At 38.2% G+C, this 17,592-nt stretch overlaps 1 protein-coding gene and 1 pseudogene across 1 annotated transcript; one reads left to right on the plus strand and one right to left on the minus strand.

The window, feature by feature from the left end:
• Nucleotides 1–14,587: 14,587 nt before the first annotated feature.
• On the minus strand, nucleotides 14,588–15,526 carry LOC114620864 (olfactory receptor 4F6-like). Its single transcript, XM_028767031.1, is given in 1 exon segment — nucleotides 14,588–15,526. A coding segment is annotated over 1 exon segment (939 nt).
• Nucleotides 15,527–16,074: 548 nt separating this feature from the next.
• LOC114620973 lies at nucleotides 16,075–17,016 on the plus strand (annotated as a pseudogene).
• The last annotated feature ends 576 nt before the right edge of the window (nucleotides 17,017–17,592 follow it).

Consider the following 17,592-nt stretch of genomic DNA (forward strand, 5'->3'; position numbering starts at 1 on the left):
TATATATATATATATATATATATATATATATATATATAAAAGAAAAGGAGGACATCAACTTGAAAGAGAGTGTGTGGTGATGATACATGGGAGGGTTTGAAGAGAAGAAAGAGAATAGAAAAATGATGTAAATATACTATAATCTTTAAAAAGTTAGAAGAACTAATTTATGATTTCTACTGAAACTTTCAGTCATGTAAGGAGCTTATAAAACTAATCTAAACTTCCATAAAAATGGAAAGTTTAAAAGCATCCCAAAGTTCCTTATGATTACTAAGAGAAATATGCTTTTTTTTGTAGGCTTGAGTATATTAAGCACAATGAGAATATACTTTTTACAAACTAAAATTTGGATGGCAAAAAAAAATTAAAAGCCTAGATCTGGTGATATATGCCTGTACTCTTATTACTTTGGAGGCAGAGTCAGGAGGCTTACTACTACTTTGAATGCAGACTGTGCTCCACAGTGAGTTAGAGCTAGCTGGGCTATAAGGGAAACTGAGGAAAAGCAAATCACAACGGTCAAAGAACTGACACAAAATAACGATATTTATAGTGACATTTAAATACAAAACTATGATATTCCATTTAAAATTTATGCAAAGATTATTTAAATTTGCATTTAAAATAAGAAAGGAATTAGGTGGAAAGGCTCAAATAAGAAAGAAAAGGGGAAATTAGATCACTGAATGAGGCAGAAAACAAAGTTGGTCAGTAAGGCTGAAAAATTATAATAAAAAAAGAAGAGATGGCAAAAGGGAAGTCCAAGTGTGCAGATTTAAAATTATCAACACCACAAATAATTCCCTGTGAGCATTCACCAGCAGCGGTGAGTCATTTTAGGCTAACACATTGGAGTTCCCAGGCTTGCAAATGCTGCTGAAAGACAGGAACCCTATTACACATATTATTACACAGGAGTTCCATGTGGCTTTTATGACATATTATCCTGAGATATTATTCATGCAAGAATAAGGACTTGTGATTGAAAAATATAGTTTCTTTAAAGCCAAGTCATTATCCAAGGAGGATTAGTTTGGATCTGTGGCTGCAAGAGAGAGGATAAGAGGGGCAAATGTGAGTAGGAGAGAGACTGCAGGAATGGCCGCTAGGTAGAAAAAGGGGACAAATAGGACTGAATACACTCTTCCCCATTTTCGGAATCCCCCAAAACAAAGAACACAAAATAGCACAGTGAGCATTAGGGTATTTAGTAACTTACTTAGTTTTTGCCTTCAGATTTTCAGATTTCTTGAGAACCAGGGAGCCATTACTGTGAGTTAGTCACTTAAAGACTTCTAGGAGACATTGAGTACTTCACAGCCTTCACACTCTCCTGGAGTGCCTCTGTCCTCTTCTGGAACTACTGCCTGTCAGGAGTACTCTGCTTTGAGGTGACTAGTTTTGTCTTTATTTACATGGAGTTGAATAACACTTTAGCATAGATTAGTAATAACTGGACATGCAGAAATTTTTGAAAAAAAAAAAGTGATGTTCACATCAAGTGAAGAAATTACTGAACCAAGAAATTAAAATATGTTCTGAGACCATTCGCTTTATTTATCTACCTGAGTCATATCATGTTTTCCTCAGTTTACAAGGTTTGAAATTAGGTTATTTCCTGTTTTGTTTTTATAATTTTTGTTAATAAAAAGTTCTTCTTCACAAAAAGAAAATCCATCATCCTCTTGCTAGAGCCAATGTATGCTCAGTTCTCTTGCTGTAGACATGAGGAACTTGCCTATGTATGCTCATTTTTCCTATGGACTTGAAGAACTTGCCCATAAGTCTTTCAGTAGTCAATATCCATGAAGTTAGTAAAAACCAATAAAATCACTTGTCTGTACCTTTATGGTTTTAAAATAATTTTTATGAATAAAAAATTTCCTACATGTATACAATATTTTTCATCATATCCGCCTGACCACTGCCAGGCATTCAGGTTCTAGTGAATGCTCACACACTATGTGAATGCAGGCCCCAGCTAGTGTTCATTCTCTTTGTCTCTTTGGCTTTTCCTCATAAGATACATTTCTGGCCCCTTTTCTTTGTTGCTGCTGCCCAATGGTCCCAGTTTGTCAAACCTCTCTTTGAGTTGGCCTAGAAAATTATGATAAATATTTTAAAAATAAAAAGGTCTAGAAGATTAATCCATTAATAATTAAACTTTTCATATTTACATTTTAGCCTTTTCTCTTTCTTCTACCATGTAACTGTAGCTGATCGTACTTGGTTTTAGCTTGGGGTAAATTTATACCTTAGATAGTTTTTTAAATATATGTTCAATTTCTATATTACCACATTGCTTACAGGACACTGTTTTGTTTGTAAACCTGCACTTATCAGTAATGAATTTTCTCTTTATATCTTACCTCTTCTCTTATAAAACATCTACAATAAATGTGTTTTGAAGAAGATATAATATTTGTCTTCATTTGCAGTCATAATGATTTCCCTAGAGCCATGAATGCAGTCACTAACTCATGTCTTTCTCTAGTTCTAAAGTGAGCCAGGGTGAGTACCAGACTATAGTGCACCTCAGAGGAATCTTGAGTCTCTAAGTGACTTCACTGACGATTACTTCTTGTCTCTATAACCACAACAAACAATCCACACTTACTCTTCCTTTTTGACCAACATTCTTCCCACCACCCATTTCCTCCTGTCTGCAAACCAAACCATAATTAATGTGTGCAAAAAAACAAACTGTTACCCAAGTCTTCATTGCTGCTGAATCTGACTTTTCATAATGTCTTCCTGCTGTGAAATTTGTGGCATCTCTCCATTGTGACTCCTCACAGGCTATTACTTCAAGCACAGAGAGTTGTACAAATGTGTCTATAAAAGGAAAACATAGCTCATTAACTGTGGGGAAGATAGTGACCAAACCAAACTGTAATGATGTGGCTCTGAAAAACTAAAGTCAATTAACTAAGAAAAATGTCTTCTAAAACAAATTCATTGTGGTCAAGACAACAAGGGGAATGTTGTAATGGGTAATGGGTTGCAGGAAGGCAAGATGACACTGGGATCTGCATGAAAAATCAATTTCTACAATTTGTCAATTCAAACCCTCTCACAATAAATACAAATATTTCAACATATCTTTTAACATTCAGTTTCCAAGGAATTCATAGAAATGATGTCAACAAACTTGAAAACAGAATTTTCTCTATATATGTGTGAACTATACAAGTAAAATCACTACAGGAATATTTTAAACTTATCTTACAATGACTTTTATAAATCAGGAATTTAATAGATTGCAGTAAATATATAAGTACAGACTTTATCTAACTCAACTTGTATCTTCCAGTGCAACTTTGTTCTGCTACCAAGGGCATCCAGCTCAAATTTTCTGCATTTAATAAGTGGATTTAGTTGTTGAAATGCCTTCAGTGTCTCTTGCTGTACCTGCTATTTGGAGACAGTATTAATATGACCATAGAGAACAAATTAATTCTGATACTTTAAAAAACAATGATGCCTACAAACCACATCAATCACGAGCAATGTATGATAGCCCTAAAAGTACAATAGTGTCACACATACCTTGGTGGTAATCAAAAGATCTCTAATTGGACTTAAGACCCCCTCAACAAGAGGGAAATAATTCCTGATATTGGAAACCTTTCTAACTACTGAGAGCTAGTGAAGTCATGGTTATTGGAAGAGAATCTACAGCCAATACTTTATTAAACCAGCAGGATCCCTAACAACAATCTATAAATGCTTATCTTATATACATAAATGTCACCAAGGAACTTCTCTTTACAGCAGATGGAGACCACTACAGAAAACCACACCCAATCAAAATAAAGAATTGTGGAGCCCAGGACCAGTGGCTATATCTATAAAACATTCACATACCTAAGGCTCAAGGAACATTGTGGGAGAAGGAGTGGAAAGACTGTAAGAGTGTCTTCAGTGAGACTGTATCTCTGGTAATGTCAGAATATATACCCAAAAACTCTCAGCAACATGGTTTCCCAAACATGAGCTGAACAAACACAGCACCAACTGAAGTGCCAGTGTGGACGAGGAATGCCCATGTGACTTCAACCCTACACAAAGAACTACAAGCAACTAAGAAACACTGAGAGCAGAAGAAATGGAAGAACACATCAGTTGGTTATTAAATACCAAATTGTCAGCCCTAAAAATATACATACAAGTGACATTATATAGACTGAGCAAGTTATATCTACATACATATATTACATACACATAGATGTGCATGTAATAACAATTGATAAAGAATGTGAATTTGAAGGGGAATTGTAGGGGCATAGGGAATTTGAAGGGAGTAGAGAAAACAAAGAGAAGAGAGAAACCCTGTAATTATATTACCTCAAAAATTAAAGAAGTAAAAACGTCAGAATGTTTTATTGACTGTATGTTGTAATGAAGCATGCATTTTTATTCCAAAATATTCAGAAGTAACCTGACTGTTTCTGTCTTTATCAATATTGATAGTAATTCTTTTAGATCCTTATGTGTAGAATGCATTGCCTCCATACACTTTGTATTGTGTAATGATTCACATAGCATATCCATAATCTCAAATATTTATTATGACTGTGAAATATTCAGCACAATCACATTTTCTATCCACTATATACTATCAGCATGATTTGTAAATTGACCCTCTTCTTTTAAATATGTATTATCATTAATATTTATTTCCCATTCTCAAGCCCTTTCTCTCAATCAATGTTCTGGATTTTTTTTAAATATATGCTTCCATCTGCAAGCATAACAGAATATCATTTATATTGTCAGGGATTGGTTTTTGCCCATGGGATGGGTCTCAAGTGTGGCTAGTCATTGGTTGGCCATTCCCTCAGTCTCTGCTCCATCTTTGTCCCTACACATCTTGCATTCGGGACACATTTTGTGATGAAGATTCTCCCCTTTACTAGGAATCCTGCCTGGCTACCGGAGGTGGCCACTTCAGACTCCGAATCCCACACTGCTAAGCTTCTCAGCTTGGGTCACTGCATAGACTTCCTGGAGCCTCCCAACCTTTGTCTCAGGTATCTGGCACGTCTTAGAAATACCCCACCCCACTAATGATACTCTGTTATGTTTGCAGACAGGAGCCTAGCATAACTGTCCTCTGAGAGCTCCACCCAGGAGCCAATGGAAACAGATGCAGAGATCCACAGCCAGAGAGTCTTGTGGAAGAACTGGAACGACTAAGGGACCCGAAGGAGATAGGGATGCTATCAGCACAAGACAATCAACAGAGTCAACTATTCTGGACCCTTGGAAACTCCCAGAGACTTAACCACCAACCAAAAAGCAAGCATGGGCTGAATCTAGGACCCCCACACGTATGCAACAGTTGTACAGCTTGGTCTTCATGCCGGTGGTCCTCCAATACCTGGAGCGGACGCTGTCTCTGAGTCTGTTACACACCTGTGGGTCTCGTTCCCCTAACTGAGCCACCTTGCCTGACCTCAGTCAGAGATGATATGCCTAGCCCTGTAGTGACTTGTTGTGCCAGGGTCTGGTCATACCCAAAGGGGCCTCCCACTTCTCAGAGGGGAAGGGAAGGAATGATGGTGGAGGGACTGTGTGAGAAGACCAGGAGGGAGGGTTATGATGTAGATGTATAGTGAATAAATTAATTAATTAATTAATTAATTAAAAACTATTTTGTGTGTTATAATGATATGTAGGATATTGTTTTGAACAGACAAATGTATGAAATGATGTTCTGCATCTGATTTTAATTATTACACACACACACACATCCACTTACCCTATGTGACTAAGTAAGAATCTAGAATATTGTGTTTACATGTACTGGTACAGTATATGCTACTTACTGCCCATCACATTGCCCAGATTACCTCCAAGTTGTTTTATTGTTGTAGTTGAGTTCTTACATGCATATAATGTTTCTTGATCAAATTCATATCTCTTTCCTGCCACAGCCATATCTAATGAGAACAGCAAAAGGCATAAAACCAGCGCAACTGCTTGACAAAGACCCAGCAAGGCTGAGTAGAGTGATGCAATTGCTGTCTTCTACTTTTGATCTTGATCTCCACGTGTTGTATGCTTTGGTGGGCTTTTAATATTTGTACAACTTGGGGATATTGGATTGATGAGAAATTTCTTATGAATCATTTATGCCTTCGCCTCGGAGAATTGCCTCTGTGTTCCTCCAAGGAAGTCCTGAGTATATTGTCCCTCCCACTTTTAGGGAGATAACCTTATCTGGCCCTACTTGAAGGTCTTCCTTCAACCTGAACATTGTGACTCAAATAAAGACAACAGAGATCTCCTTATGAGGCTCTGATTCCAAGATACTCTTGGGACATCTGCCCCTGTACTTACCCAGGAACAAGATAATCAGAACAAAGTAAACTAAAAGGTAAACAAGATTCAGTAGACTAGAGGAGTTGGCAGCAGATCCTGTTAAAAGACTCTTTTTGCTATACACTCAGGCAATTATGTGACACATAAGATTGGAGGTTGCATATGGTATGCTGCTCTCGGAAAAGATACAGCAACAAAGTTAAATTGACTCTGAAGTTATTTCTGCCCTACATAGCAGCTTATATTGATGTACCAAAAATGATGTGGCTAATTGATAAAAGAATAATGTATTTAGACCTCCCTTTCTCAAAAAGTTACCTCCAGTAGGGCCTCTGTGGTATTATATGACCAAGGAACAAAACAATTACCAACATTAGACATAAAAATAAACTCTACAAAGATAAAAACATTGACTTACAGCAGAAATTGAATAACTGCAGCAGATTTGACCCGAAGATTTTTCTTGGCAGTCTGACCAGTAAGAATTAATAATACACTGCTTGAGACATGACAATCTGCCTGTGCCAGCTTCGAGACTTTCACTGTCTCATGCCTTGAAACTGTAAGAACTTCCAGCCTTAGAAAGGGATTTTCCCCCCTTTGGCAAAATATGCCTCTAGATTCTTAAAAGTTGAGTTGTGGGACTAATGAAGGAAAATGATTGTAAAAGATAACTCTGCTCTGTCACTGTTTATCAATGATAGCTAAACTTATCACCAAAAGGAAGTTAAAACACATATCTTGGCACAAAAACGGTATGACCTATGTTTTAGAACAATATAAATTTATCCCTGCCACTGAGTTCTGTATAAAGAAGCACTCTGATAGACAGTCAAACAGGCTGCAAGATTTCCCTTGACCCTCACGCCTGACTCCCTCCTTACCTCCTCTTTGGGACCTGGCCATCACCAGATCTGATCCCCAGAACTTTCCCTCCCCTCCAATTTCTTGTCCCTTTCTTCCTTTAGGGCCACCATAAACATGCAAATAATAATGCAAACATCAGGAAACTTCCTGCAACTCCAATGCACAAATTTAGGGTAGCTCAGTTCTTAACATTAGGTTCTCTCTCAATATAGTGCCTGGACACTGCCTGACAAGTCACAGAGCATGACAAAGTTAGATTTCTCTCTATTCTGACCTATCCATTCAAGAACACTGTCCACCCAAACCCTTAATTGGACTTGAGACTTGTTAGGTCTGAATGAAGATGACACTGGCCACTTCTCATCAACATCCTTTTGAAAGCAGCTTCTGCCTACCCTCACCACCCAGGGAGATAAATGGGTGAACACACACTCATGCATCCACACACATACCACACACCCATACAAACACATTCACACAGATACACAGACATAAATACTCATATACATATGAACATAGCTTCTCATAAACACTTGTGCACATGCAAAAACACATGCATACTCTACACACTCTCCATATGTATGCACACATAGACATATGTGAGTCCCTATACACACACACATACATAAACACAAACATTTGCAAACATGCATGCCCATATATGCGTGCACACACATGCACATGTGCACATACAAGACACAAAAGCACATGCACACCTTCACACACATACACACAGACATTTACACATGTGTATATTTATGTATATATAAAGAACTCTACTAAGAAAATCAAAATATTATCTCAAAATATTATCCCATTTGATTTGAAATACTCTTTCCAGAATTAATCAAGTTAGAAATGAAAACATTAGCAAGAATACTAACAGATATTTCTTAAAAATGGAAGTTTTAATCAGGAAGAGAGAGACAGAGAGAGAGAGAGACAGAGAGAGAGAGAGAGAGAGAGAGAGAGAGAGAGAGAGAGAGAGAGAAACTGGGACTCATAAGTTAAGACGTACCTAAAACAGTCCACCTGATACTCACTCGCCCCAGTATATTTAAAGGGTGTAGTGATTTATTTGTTCAGTTGTTATATAACCCTCAGAATTGGTGCCATAGTGGAACATAGTACATAGTCATGATCTCATATTTAACTATAGGGATAAACTATCTCTTGACCCTGTGAATTGAGTACTGTTTCTACATTGAGAGCTAATACATAGAAGTAACTTATCTTTATTCCTTCTCTGAGTTTATTTACATAAATTCTGCAGTTTACTTTGTTTTTCCTGGAATTCTAACCAAATATTAATCAGCTTTATCAACATTTTTGTTGGTAGTAGAGAGGGGATTCAATGTCAGGGAACACAGACCAAGACAGCCCCTGCTCCACTTGTTAAGAATCCCACATAAAGACCAAGCTACACATAATGTGCTGCAAATGTGTAGGGTTCCCTGCATGCTTTCTGGTTGGTGGCCCATTACCTGTGAGTCCACTTGGGCCCAGGTTAGTTGACTCTGTGGGTCTTCTTGTGGTGTCTTTGATACCGCCAGCTTGCTCAATTCTATTCCCCATTCTTCACCAGGCTCAGCCTGATGATTAGCTATGGCTCTCTGAATCTGTCTACATCAGCTGCTGGATGAAGCATCTCAGGAGATGATTATGCTAGGTACCTGTCTACAAGCATAGCAGTATCATTAATAGTGTCAGGGGTTGGTTCTTTCCCATTAGGTGGGTCTCAACTAGGGACAGTCATAGGTAAGCTGTTCTCTTAGACTCTGCTCCACCATTATCTCTGCACATCTTGTAGGCAAGACAAATTATGGATTGAAGGTTTTGTGAGTAGATTGATGTCTTCATCCCTCCTCTGGAAGTCCTGCCTGGATACAGGAAGTGGCCACTTCAGTCTCTATATCCCCCTCTGGTAGGAATCTCAGCTAGGTTCACCCATATAGACTCCCCGTATCCTCCCCTCTTCCAGGCCTCTTTATAGTACCAGAGATGCCCCCCCATAGATTTCCATTCTCACTCCAAGCCCTCTCCCATCCCCCCTCCCATACCTGATAGTCATCCACTTTCCCTTCCTCATCCCCACTAAATCACATAATTTTATTTTTCTTTATGGCTACACAAATACACACACACACCAAGTTGAGTTTTTGTTTGTTTTTGTTGTTATTGTTGTTGTTCATTTTTCTGTTAACAGACACATAGGAGGAGTTCTGGAGCTTAGCGTCACAGTTTGGTTTTTGTTGCTGTGATAAAATGCTGAGCAAAAGCAACTTGAAGGAACAACTTACAGGTTACAGTACATCATGGAGAAAAGCCAAGGCAGGGAGGGACTCAAGACAAAAAGCTGGAAGCGGAACTGTATCAAAAACCATGGGAAAATTCTGATTCCTGGCTTGCTCTCTAAAACTTCTTCAGCTTGCTTTTTTTGAAAAAAAAAAAAAAAAAAAAAAAAACCTGTGGATCACCTCCCACATGGTGGCATTCCCTACAGCAGGATGGACCCTCCCATATCAGTCACTAATGAAGAAAATGCTTCACAGACATGCTGCAGGCCAATCCAATATAGGCAAATCCTCAATTAAGTTCTCTTCCCAGGAGATGCTAGCTTGTGTCAAGCTGACAAAAACTAACCAAGACATGTAGTTACTGTGAGTCCTGCTGCAGTATATATGATGGGAAGACATCTTTATAGAACTTTGCCTTATAGACTTTTGAGTCCATATACTCAGAAGTGATGTAGTTGGTTCATAGAGTAGTTCTATTTCTAGTGTTTTGAGGAGCTTCCATATTGATTTCCATAGTTCCTAGAACAATTTAGACACATCTTTACCAGGATCTGTGGTTTGTTTTCTGAATGATAGTCATTATGACTAGAGAGGGATGGAATCTCACTGTGGTGGTTGCTTTCTGAATAGTAGCCTTTATGACTGGAGAGGGATGGAATCTCATGGTGGTGTTAATTCTTACTTCTTCAATAGCTACATTTGTGGAACTTTTCTGGGTTTTGTTTTGTGTGTTTATTGGTCATTTATTTGTACTTCATCTTCTGATATGTTTGCTATTTATCCTATTATTGAGGTGGTTGCTTAGTTTAGTGGGTTCTTTATATATTCTGGACATTATTTCTTCATAAAATCTATTGGTTTACTTCTTATGGGTGTGTTGCAAATTTTTCTCCACACTTCTCAGGTGTCTTCTCACTTCTTTGTTGTAAAGTTTTTGCTCTGTTTCTTTCTTTGGATGAGAGGTTGCTCTTTCTTTTTTTGACCTTGTCCTTTGTTAGATCACATGGAGGCAGCTTTAAGCCAGCCATTTCAACCTATAACTCTCATGGTTGTTTTAAGACATTGGCCCACTGACCCTGCACAATAAAGCAAATAACTGATCAAAATGAAGTAAATTTGCACTTTAGAAATTACATAACAGGAGAGAGGAAAGGGCAAAATTCCTTATGTGGTCTTTGATCTAAGTTTGAGGAATTTTAATTTATTGATGTTGATTTGTGCTGTTTTATGTTAAAGTTTTTTGACAAAATGTTGAAATGCCCACTAACATAGAATTAGTCTATAGGATCTGGGTGAGAAAGGAACATGAGGATCACAGTAAGATACTTTCATGCCCCACTCTTTCTCTCTGTATTTCCTTTAGACAGGAGCAATTCTGAGTTAATATTTTTGAGATAGGTGGGTACCTCCATCCCTCAACAGGGGGCCATGTTTAACCTCTGAATATGACCTCTACAGGTTCTCTCTCCCCTTTGTTAGGTATTTCAGCTAATGTCATCCCCGTTGAGTCCCGGGAGCCTCTTGCTTTCCTGTTGTCTGGGACTTTCTGTTGGCTATCCCCAGTTCCCTATCGCCCATTGCTACAAACCTCTGCTAAATTTCCTGACCCTCTGTACATCTCATCAGTATCCTTCCACCCCTGATCCTGCCCCTCCTTTCTTCCTCCCAAGTCCTGCCCACCCTCTACCTCCCATGATTATTTTGTTCCCTCTTCTAAGTAGGACTGAGGCATCCACACTTTGGTCTTCCTTCTTCTTGACCTTCATATGGTCTGTAAGTTGTATCATGGATATTCCAAGCTTTTTTCCTACTGTTCAGTTATCAGTGAGTACATACCATGTGTGTTCTTTTGTGACAGTGCTACCCCAATGGAGGAATTAGGAGCTGAAGAGGTTTGCAATCCCATAGGAAGAACAACAATATCAAAGAATTAGACCCCTCAGAGCTCCCAGGGACTAAATCACCAACCAAAGTAAACACATGGAGGGACCCATGGCTCCAGCTGCATATGTAGCAGAGGATGGCCTTGTCTGCAGTCAAAGGGAGAGAGGCCCTTGATCCTGTGAAATCTTGATGCCCCAGTGTAGGGGAATGCTAGGGCAGGATTGGGTAGGTGGGTGGAGAAACACCCTTGTGGAACAGAGGGGAGGAGGTATTTGATGGGGGGTTTTCAGAGAGGAAACCAGGAAGGGGGATAACATTTGACATGTGAATAAACGAAATAACCAATAAATTTTTTTGTAAAAAAAAAAAGGATACTTTCCCTGTCAAGATATTTCAGTGAGCTCTTCTGAGACTAGTAAGTCAATTGACAGACTTGAAATACAAGTGTAAATTCTAACGGTATAACTAGAATAAGAAGAAGGTCCTGAGTTCTATTTGCAAGAATGAGTCAAGAAAAGAATGAAAGTAGACATCATGTACATGTTTCTTTCACCCTCCAATTAAATTGGGATGAAGTTGAAATTAACTTTTGCTTGTACTCAAAATATTTAAATTATCATATTTAGAAATGATAATGAACTATGAAGTTCATAGGTTAAACTGGAGAAAAAGATTGTTTATAAAAGATGAAAAAATAAAAATTACTTGTAACATCTAAAAAGCCATTTATCCCCTCTTAAATTTCTTAGACCAAATTCTATTTGTGGGATCAACATCAATACGATATCATATTATTGTCATGGGCCCAAATATTATTCAATAAAGGGTTTTCTTTTCTTGAGTGTTCCTTACAAAAATCAGGGACCTAAGTCTACTATTTATTTCCTTGAGATAGGGTTTCTCTGTGTAACCCTGTCTGTCCTGGAATTCACTCTGTAGACGAGGCTAGCCTCAAACTCAGAGATCCATCTTCTTCTGCATCCAATTGCTGGTATTAAAAGTGTGTGTCACCACTGTCTAACAAAGCTCAAGTATTTCAATTAAGCTTGAAATACCCAATGTTGTGAAAATTCACAGCCTTGAAAATGATCACACTAAGTACTGTTGAGTGAAACTCAGAGACATGATAAATATGACATAATATCTAGTATTGAACATGGCCAGAAAACAGATATAAATTTTAAAAAAACAAAGATGAGTTAAATATGAATAAACTGAAGTTAGAGTAATGTTGGTGTCCCACAGACTGGAAAATGTGCCAAGTAGATGAATAATGACAACATCAGGAGAATCTAAACTTAGGTAAAGGGCATAAGGAGATTGTATAACCTTTTAATGCTTATGAATCTGAAATAATTTACAGATAAGGCTTAAAAGATTAATAGGTAAAGGAATTAACATCTAACTAAATATCATTAAATTTTAGATTAAAAAATAATGAGAATCTGTTAAAATTCAGTACTCAATTCACATTTTTTTAAAAAGGCGAATAGTATAAATGGTCATGTCAGTGATAAAACAGTTGGAATTTTGGCTCCTTGAAGGAACCAAACTAGCAAATAAATGGTTGACACTATTACATAGCCTAATATTTCCTGGGCATTAGTCCACACTATTGGACAGATTTCCTACAGAACCAATATGAAGATGCACTTTCATATAATAATGCTGTGTAGATGAATTGATAATTTCATAATTCTGATAATGATTTTGTCAAATTAGTACATTTATATGAGTATCTCAGGTGCCCTGTAGAATAAAAGTTGCAAATAGAGCTCTGTAAACCTTCACATGTCATGGGCTAATTGTACTAGAAAAAGAAAGCGGGCTTGGAACAAACTTACAGTAAAGGAAAACATTCCTTCTATGTCAGAAATGAGGCCACTGTCTGGTAACTAAAGGTCATAAACATAAAATAGACAATTTATTATAGGTACAAGGATAGAAAATAATATATTGACTAGTCTATCTATACAAGACTTCAAAATAATGAGACAAGGAAGATGATTTGCCTCTTGGCAAAATTATCCAAACCTATGACATAAAAAAATATTGCTTTAAAATTATGATAAACTTACAGAGTTAATAACAGATAATGAACATTTAGTCAGGTACTAATTTTAATGGAAAGACATGTAAACAATTATCTGTAACTCCTTATCCATCTAAGGCATGAATTATTGCCTAAACTTGCTTATGAACATGTGATGGTAAGAGTTCTTAAAAAACCATGAGTTCAGTTATCCTGAGAAAGTATAAACACTAAGAATGACAATAAAGAGATGTTTTAAGCCTTCTCTGCTTAATCCAGTTGTGTGTCTGTGTGTGTGTGTGTGTGTGTGTGTGCGTGTCTAAACTTCCTCTCTTTTCCTTCTTTCTTTCTTTTTCTTTTCTTTTCTTTTCTCTATGGCTCACAAAGAGTTAACAAACTCCAAGTCTCTTACCTAGCCAACAAGGAGTCCATGAGCCAAAGACAAAAGAGCCCTAGCAACTAAGCCATTTTTTAATCCCCAGCCACTATTAGGGGAATTAATCAGCAGAAGTCTGTGGCTTTTGGCCACAGAATAAGAAAGAGTTAAAGAAAGAGAAAGTCACTAAAAGTAAGTAACTTTTGCCCTGTCAATTGCCAATGCCTCTCTTCACTGCCTTCCCCAGGAAACTCTGTGATGCCAGGCTGGGCATCAACAAGACAAATAGATAACATTCACACACTGATTTTACAAACAGATTCTTGAACATTTTCTATTATTGCATTCATGATTGTACCCAGGTCACCCCTACTGGGATGCATAAACTTTAGTTTTCAAGTATGTATGCTTTTAGACAGATTTTTTATTTTATGTATATGTGTGATTTTTCTACAAGTATGTATGTGTACTACATGCATGTTGGTTCGGGTAGAGTCCAGAACGTGCGATTAGAGCCATTGAAACTGGAATCACAGATGTTGTGGGCCTCCATGTGGGTAATAGAACCAAATTTGGTCCTCTGTAAAAAGACAAAGTGTTCTAAATCACTGAGCCATCTTTATACCCCATCAAGTCTCTTAAAGACACTATTTAGTAGTTGTTAATTTCACTCTAGTTTTGAGGAAAGCAAAGAAGGGCAAATCTTCTATTAGCACACAACATATGCTAGATAAATATAACACAGTACACAGCAATATCCTCCTGAAATATGATTTGTTTGCTCATATATCTTCAATATTTTTAAGAAATTTTACTGTAACTAACAAACTGACTGCATAGTCTTCTCATTGCTACGTTCATCTCTTTGTTCCTAAGTGTATAAATCACCGGATTTAGAAAAGGAGTAATAACTGCATCAAAGATGGCAAGAAATTTATCCAGATGTGATGCTGGAAACGGCCATGTGTAGAAGAAGATTAAGGGTCCAAAGAACAAAACTACCACCATGACATGAGCTGACAGAGTGGAGAGGGCCTTATATAAACTACCCAAAGATTTCTTTTGAACAGTCACCAAAATAAATATGTAAGAGATGATCAGAATTATAAAGGAGGCCACAGAAATGAACCCACTGTTAGCAGTAACCATAAACCCCAATGTGTATGTATCCATACAAGCAAGTTTAAAAAATCTTGGAAGGTCACAGAAAAAGCTGTCTAGTTCATTAGGGCCACAGAAGGGCAAGTCTACCACAAAGCTCAGCTGAGTCACTGAATGGATGAAGCCAATAATTCAAGAAGCAACCAAAATCAAGATGCACTTTTGTGGGCTCATGATGATCAGGTAGTGCAGAGGCTTACATATGGCGACATATCGGTCAAACGCCATGGCTATGAGCAGCAGCATCTCAGTGCCACCTACTGCATGGATAAAAAAGATCTGAGTGATGCAACCCCCAAAAGAGATGGTTTTATGCCTTCTGAAAAGGTCATAAATCATCTTTGGTGTTGTGGAGGAGCAAAATATCAAGTCAATGATGGAAAGATTGCCTAATAGGAAGTACATAGGGGATTGTAATTGGGGGTCTGAGGTTACAGTTAGCACAATAAGAAAATTTCCCAACAGACTTGCCACATAGAATATACAAGAAAAGAAGAAGAGAAACAGTTGGATTTCCCAAGAGTTGGAGAGTCCCAGGAACACAAACTCAGACACCACAGAGAAGTTTGCTTCACCCATTGCTTCTGGTGACAACCGTTGTGCTATCTGAAATAGGAAAATAATGAGAAACTCTGATTTAGAACAACAGCATTCAGTTGAAAAAGTCACATAAAAGACTAACGTGCCTTTGGAGATAGTTTAAGGAAAAATATCAATTATTTGTCTACCGGGAAATGCCAAGATCAAAAGAAATACTTTTCTCCAGGGGAGAATCCATCAATTGGTGTCAATGAGACCACTATGCAGTAAGCCTGAAATCATATACACACAAGGAACATTATATGAATTGATCATGTTATATTTATGTATTTGAGAAGACAGATAGATAGATAGATAGATAGATAGATAGATAGATAGATAGATAGATAGATCAACAATTACAGAAAAAGAGAATATAAGTGTTTGAGACAAAGTATGTGGGAATACATTAGAGGAGTTTAGAGGAAATAAATGAGGAAGTGATGTAATTATAAAAGATAAAGAAGGCCTTTCTGCTATTTGACGCTGCCGAGGAAGCATCGCTGAAGGCTCTCATCACCCTGCCATCATGTCAAGAGTATCCCAAGGAGCCAGAACAGCTGCGGCAGCTCTTCATCGGAAGGCTGAGCTTCAAAACAACCGATGAGAATCTGAGCAGCCATTTTGAGAAATGGGGAACACTAACCGACTGTGTGGTAATGAGAGATCCAAACACCAAGAGATCCAGGGGGTTTGGGCTTGTCACACACACCACTGTGGAGGAAGTGGATGCTGCCATGAATGCAAGACCACACAAGGTGGATGGAAGAGTCGTGGAACCTAAGAGAGCTGTGTCAAGAGAAGATTCTCAGAGACCAGGTGCCCACTTAACTGTGAAAAAGATCTTTGTTGGTGGTATTAAAGAAAACACTGAAGAACATCACCTACGAGATTACTTTGAGCAATATAGGAAAATTGAAGCAGTAGAAGTTATGACTGACAGGGGCAGTGGAAAAAAGAGAGGCTTTGCTTTTGTCACCTTTAATGACCATGACTCTGTGGATAAGATTGTTATTCAGAAACAGCATACTGTGAATGGCCACAACTGTGAAGTAAGAAAGGCTCTGTCGAAGCAAGAGATGGCTAGTGCTTCATCCACCAGAGAGGTCGAAGTGGTTCCGGAAACTTTGGTGGTGGTCGTGGAAGCTGTTTTGGTGACAAGGACAATTTTGGTCGAGAAGGGAACTTCAGTGTTTGAGGTGGCTTTGGTGGCAGCCGTGGTGGGGGGGGGTATGGTGGCAGTGGGGATGGGTTGGCTATAATGGATTTGACAATGACAGAAGCAGTTTTGGAGGTGGTGGAAGCTACAGTGGTTTTGGCAATTACAACGATCAGTCTTCAAATTTTGGACGATGAAGGGAGGGAACTTTGGAGGCAGGAGCTCTGGCCCTTATGGTGACAGAGGCCAGTACTTTGCTAAACCATGAAACCAAGGTGGGTATGGAGGTTCCAGCAGCAGCAGTAGCTATGGCAGTGGCAGGAGGTTCTAATTACAGTCAGGAAACAAAGCTTAGCAGGAGAGGAGAGCCAGAGAAGTGACAGGGAAGCTACGGGTTACAACAGATTTGTGAACTCAGCCAAGCACAGTGGTGTCAGGGCCTAGCTGCTACAAAGACGACATGTTTTAGACAATACTCATATGTGTGGGCAAAAACTCCAAGACTGTATTTGTGACTAATTGTCTAACAGGTTATTTTAGTTTCTGTTCTGTGGAAAAGTGTAAAGCATTCCAACAAAAAGGTTTTACTGTAGACCTTTTTCACCCATGCTGTTGATTGCTAAATGTAATAGTCTGATCATGACGCTGAATAAATGTGTCTTTTTTGGTTGTTGTTAATGTGCTGTGTAAAGTTAGTCTGCTCTTGAAGACATCTTAGTAAACTTCCCCAACAGTGTAAAGTTAGAATTCCATCAGGGTGGTGCCAAGTTCCATTTGGAATTTATTTATGGTTGCTTGGGTGGAGAAGCCATTGTCTTCAGTAAACCTTGGTGTTGTTAAACTGCCAGTTACTGTTGTAACTTTTAATGAGTTTCACCATTGAGAGGGTCATCCAAGCAAGGTCACA

Source organism: Grammomys surdaster, unplaced genomic scaffold, assembly GCF_004785775.1.
Source record: "Grammomys surdaster isolate TR1022 unplaced genomic scaffold, NIH_TR_1.0 170, whole genome shotgun sequence".
Lineage (NCBI taxonomy): Eukaryota > Metazoa > Chordata > Mammalia > Rodentia > Muridae > Grammomys > Grammomys surdaster.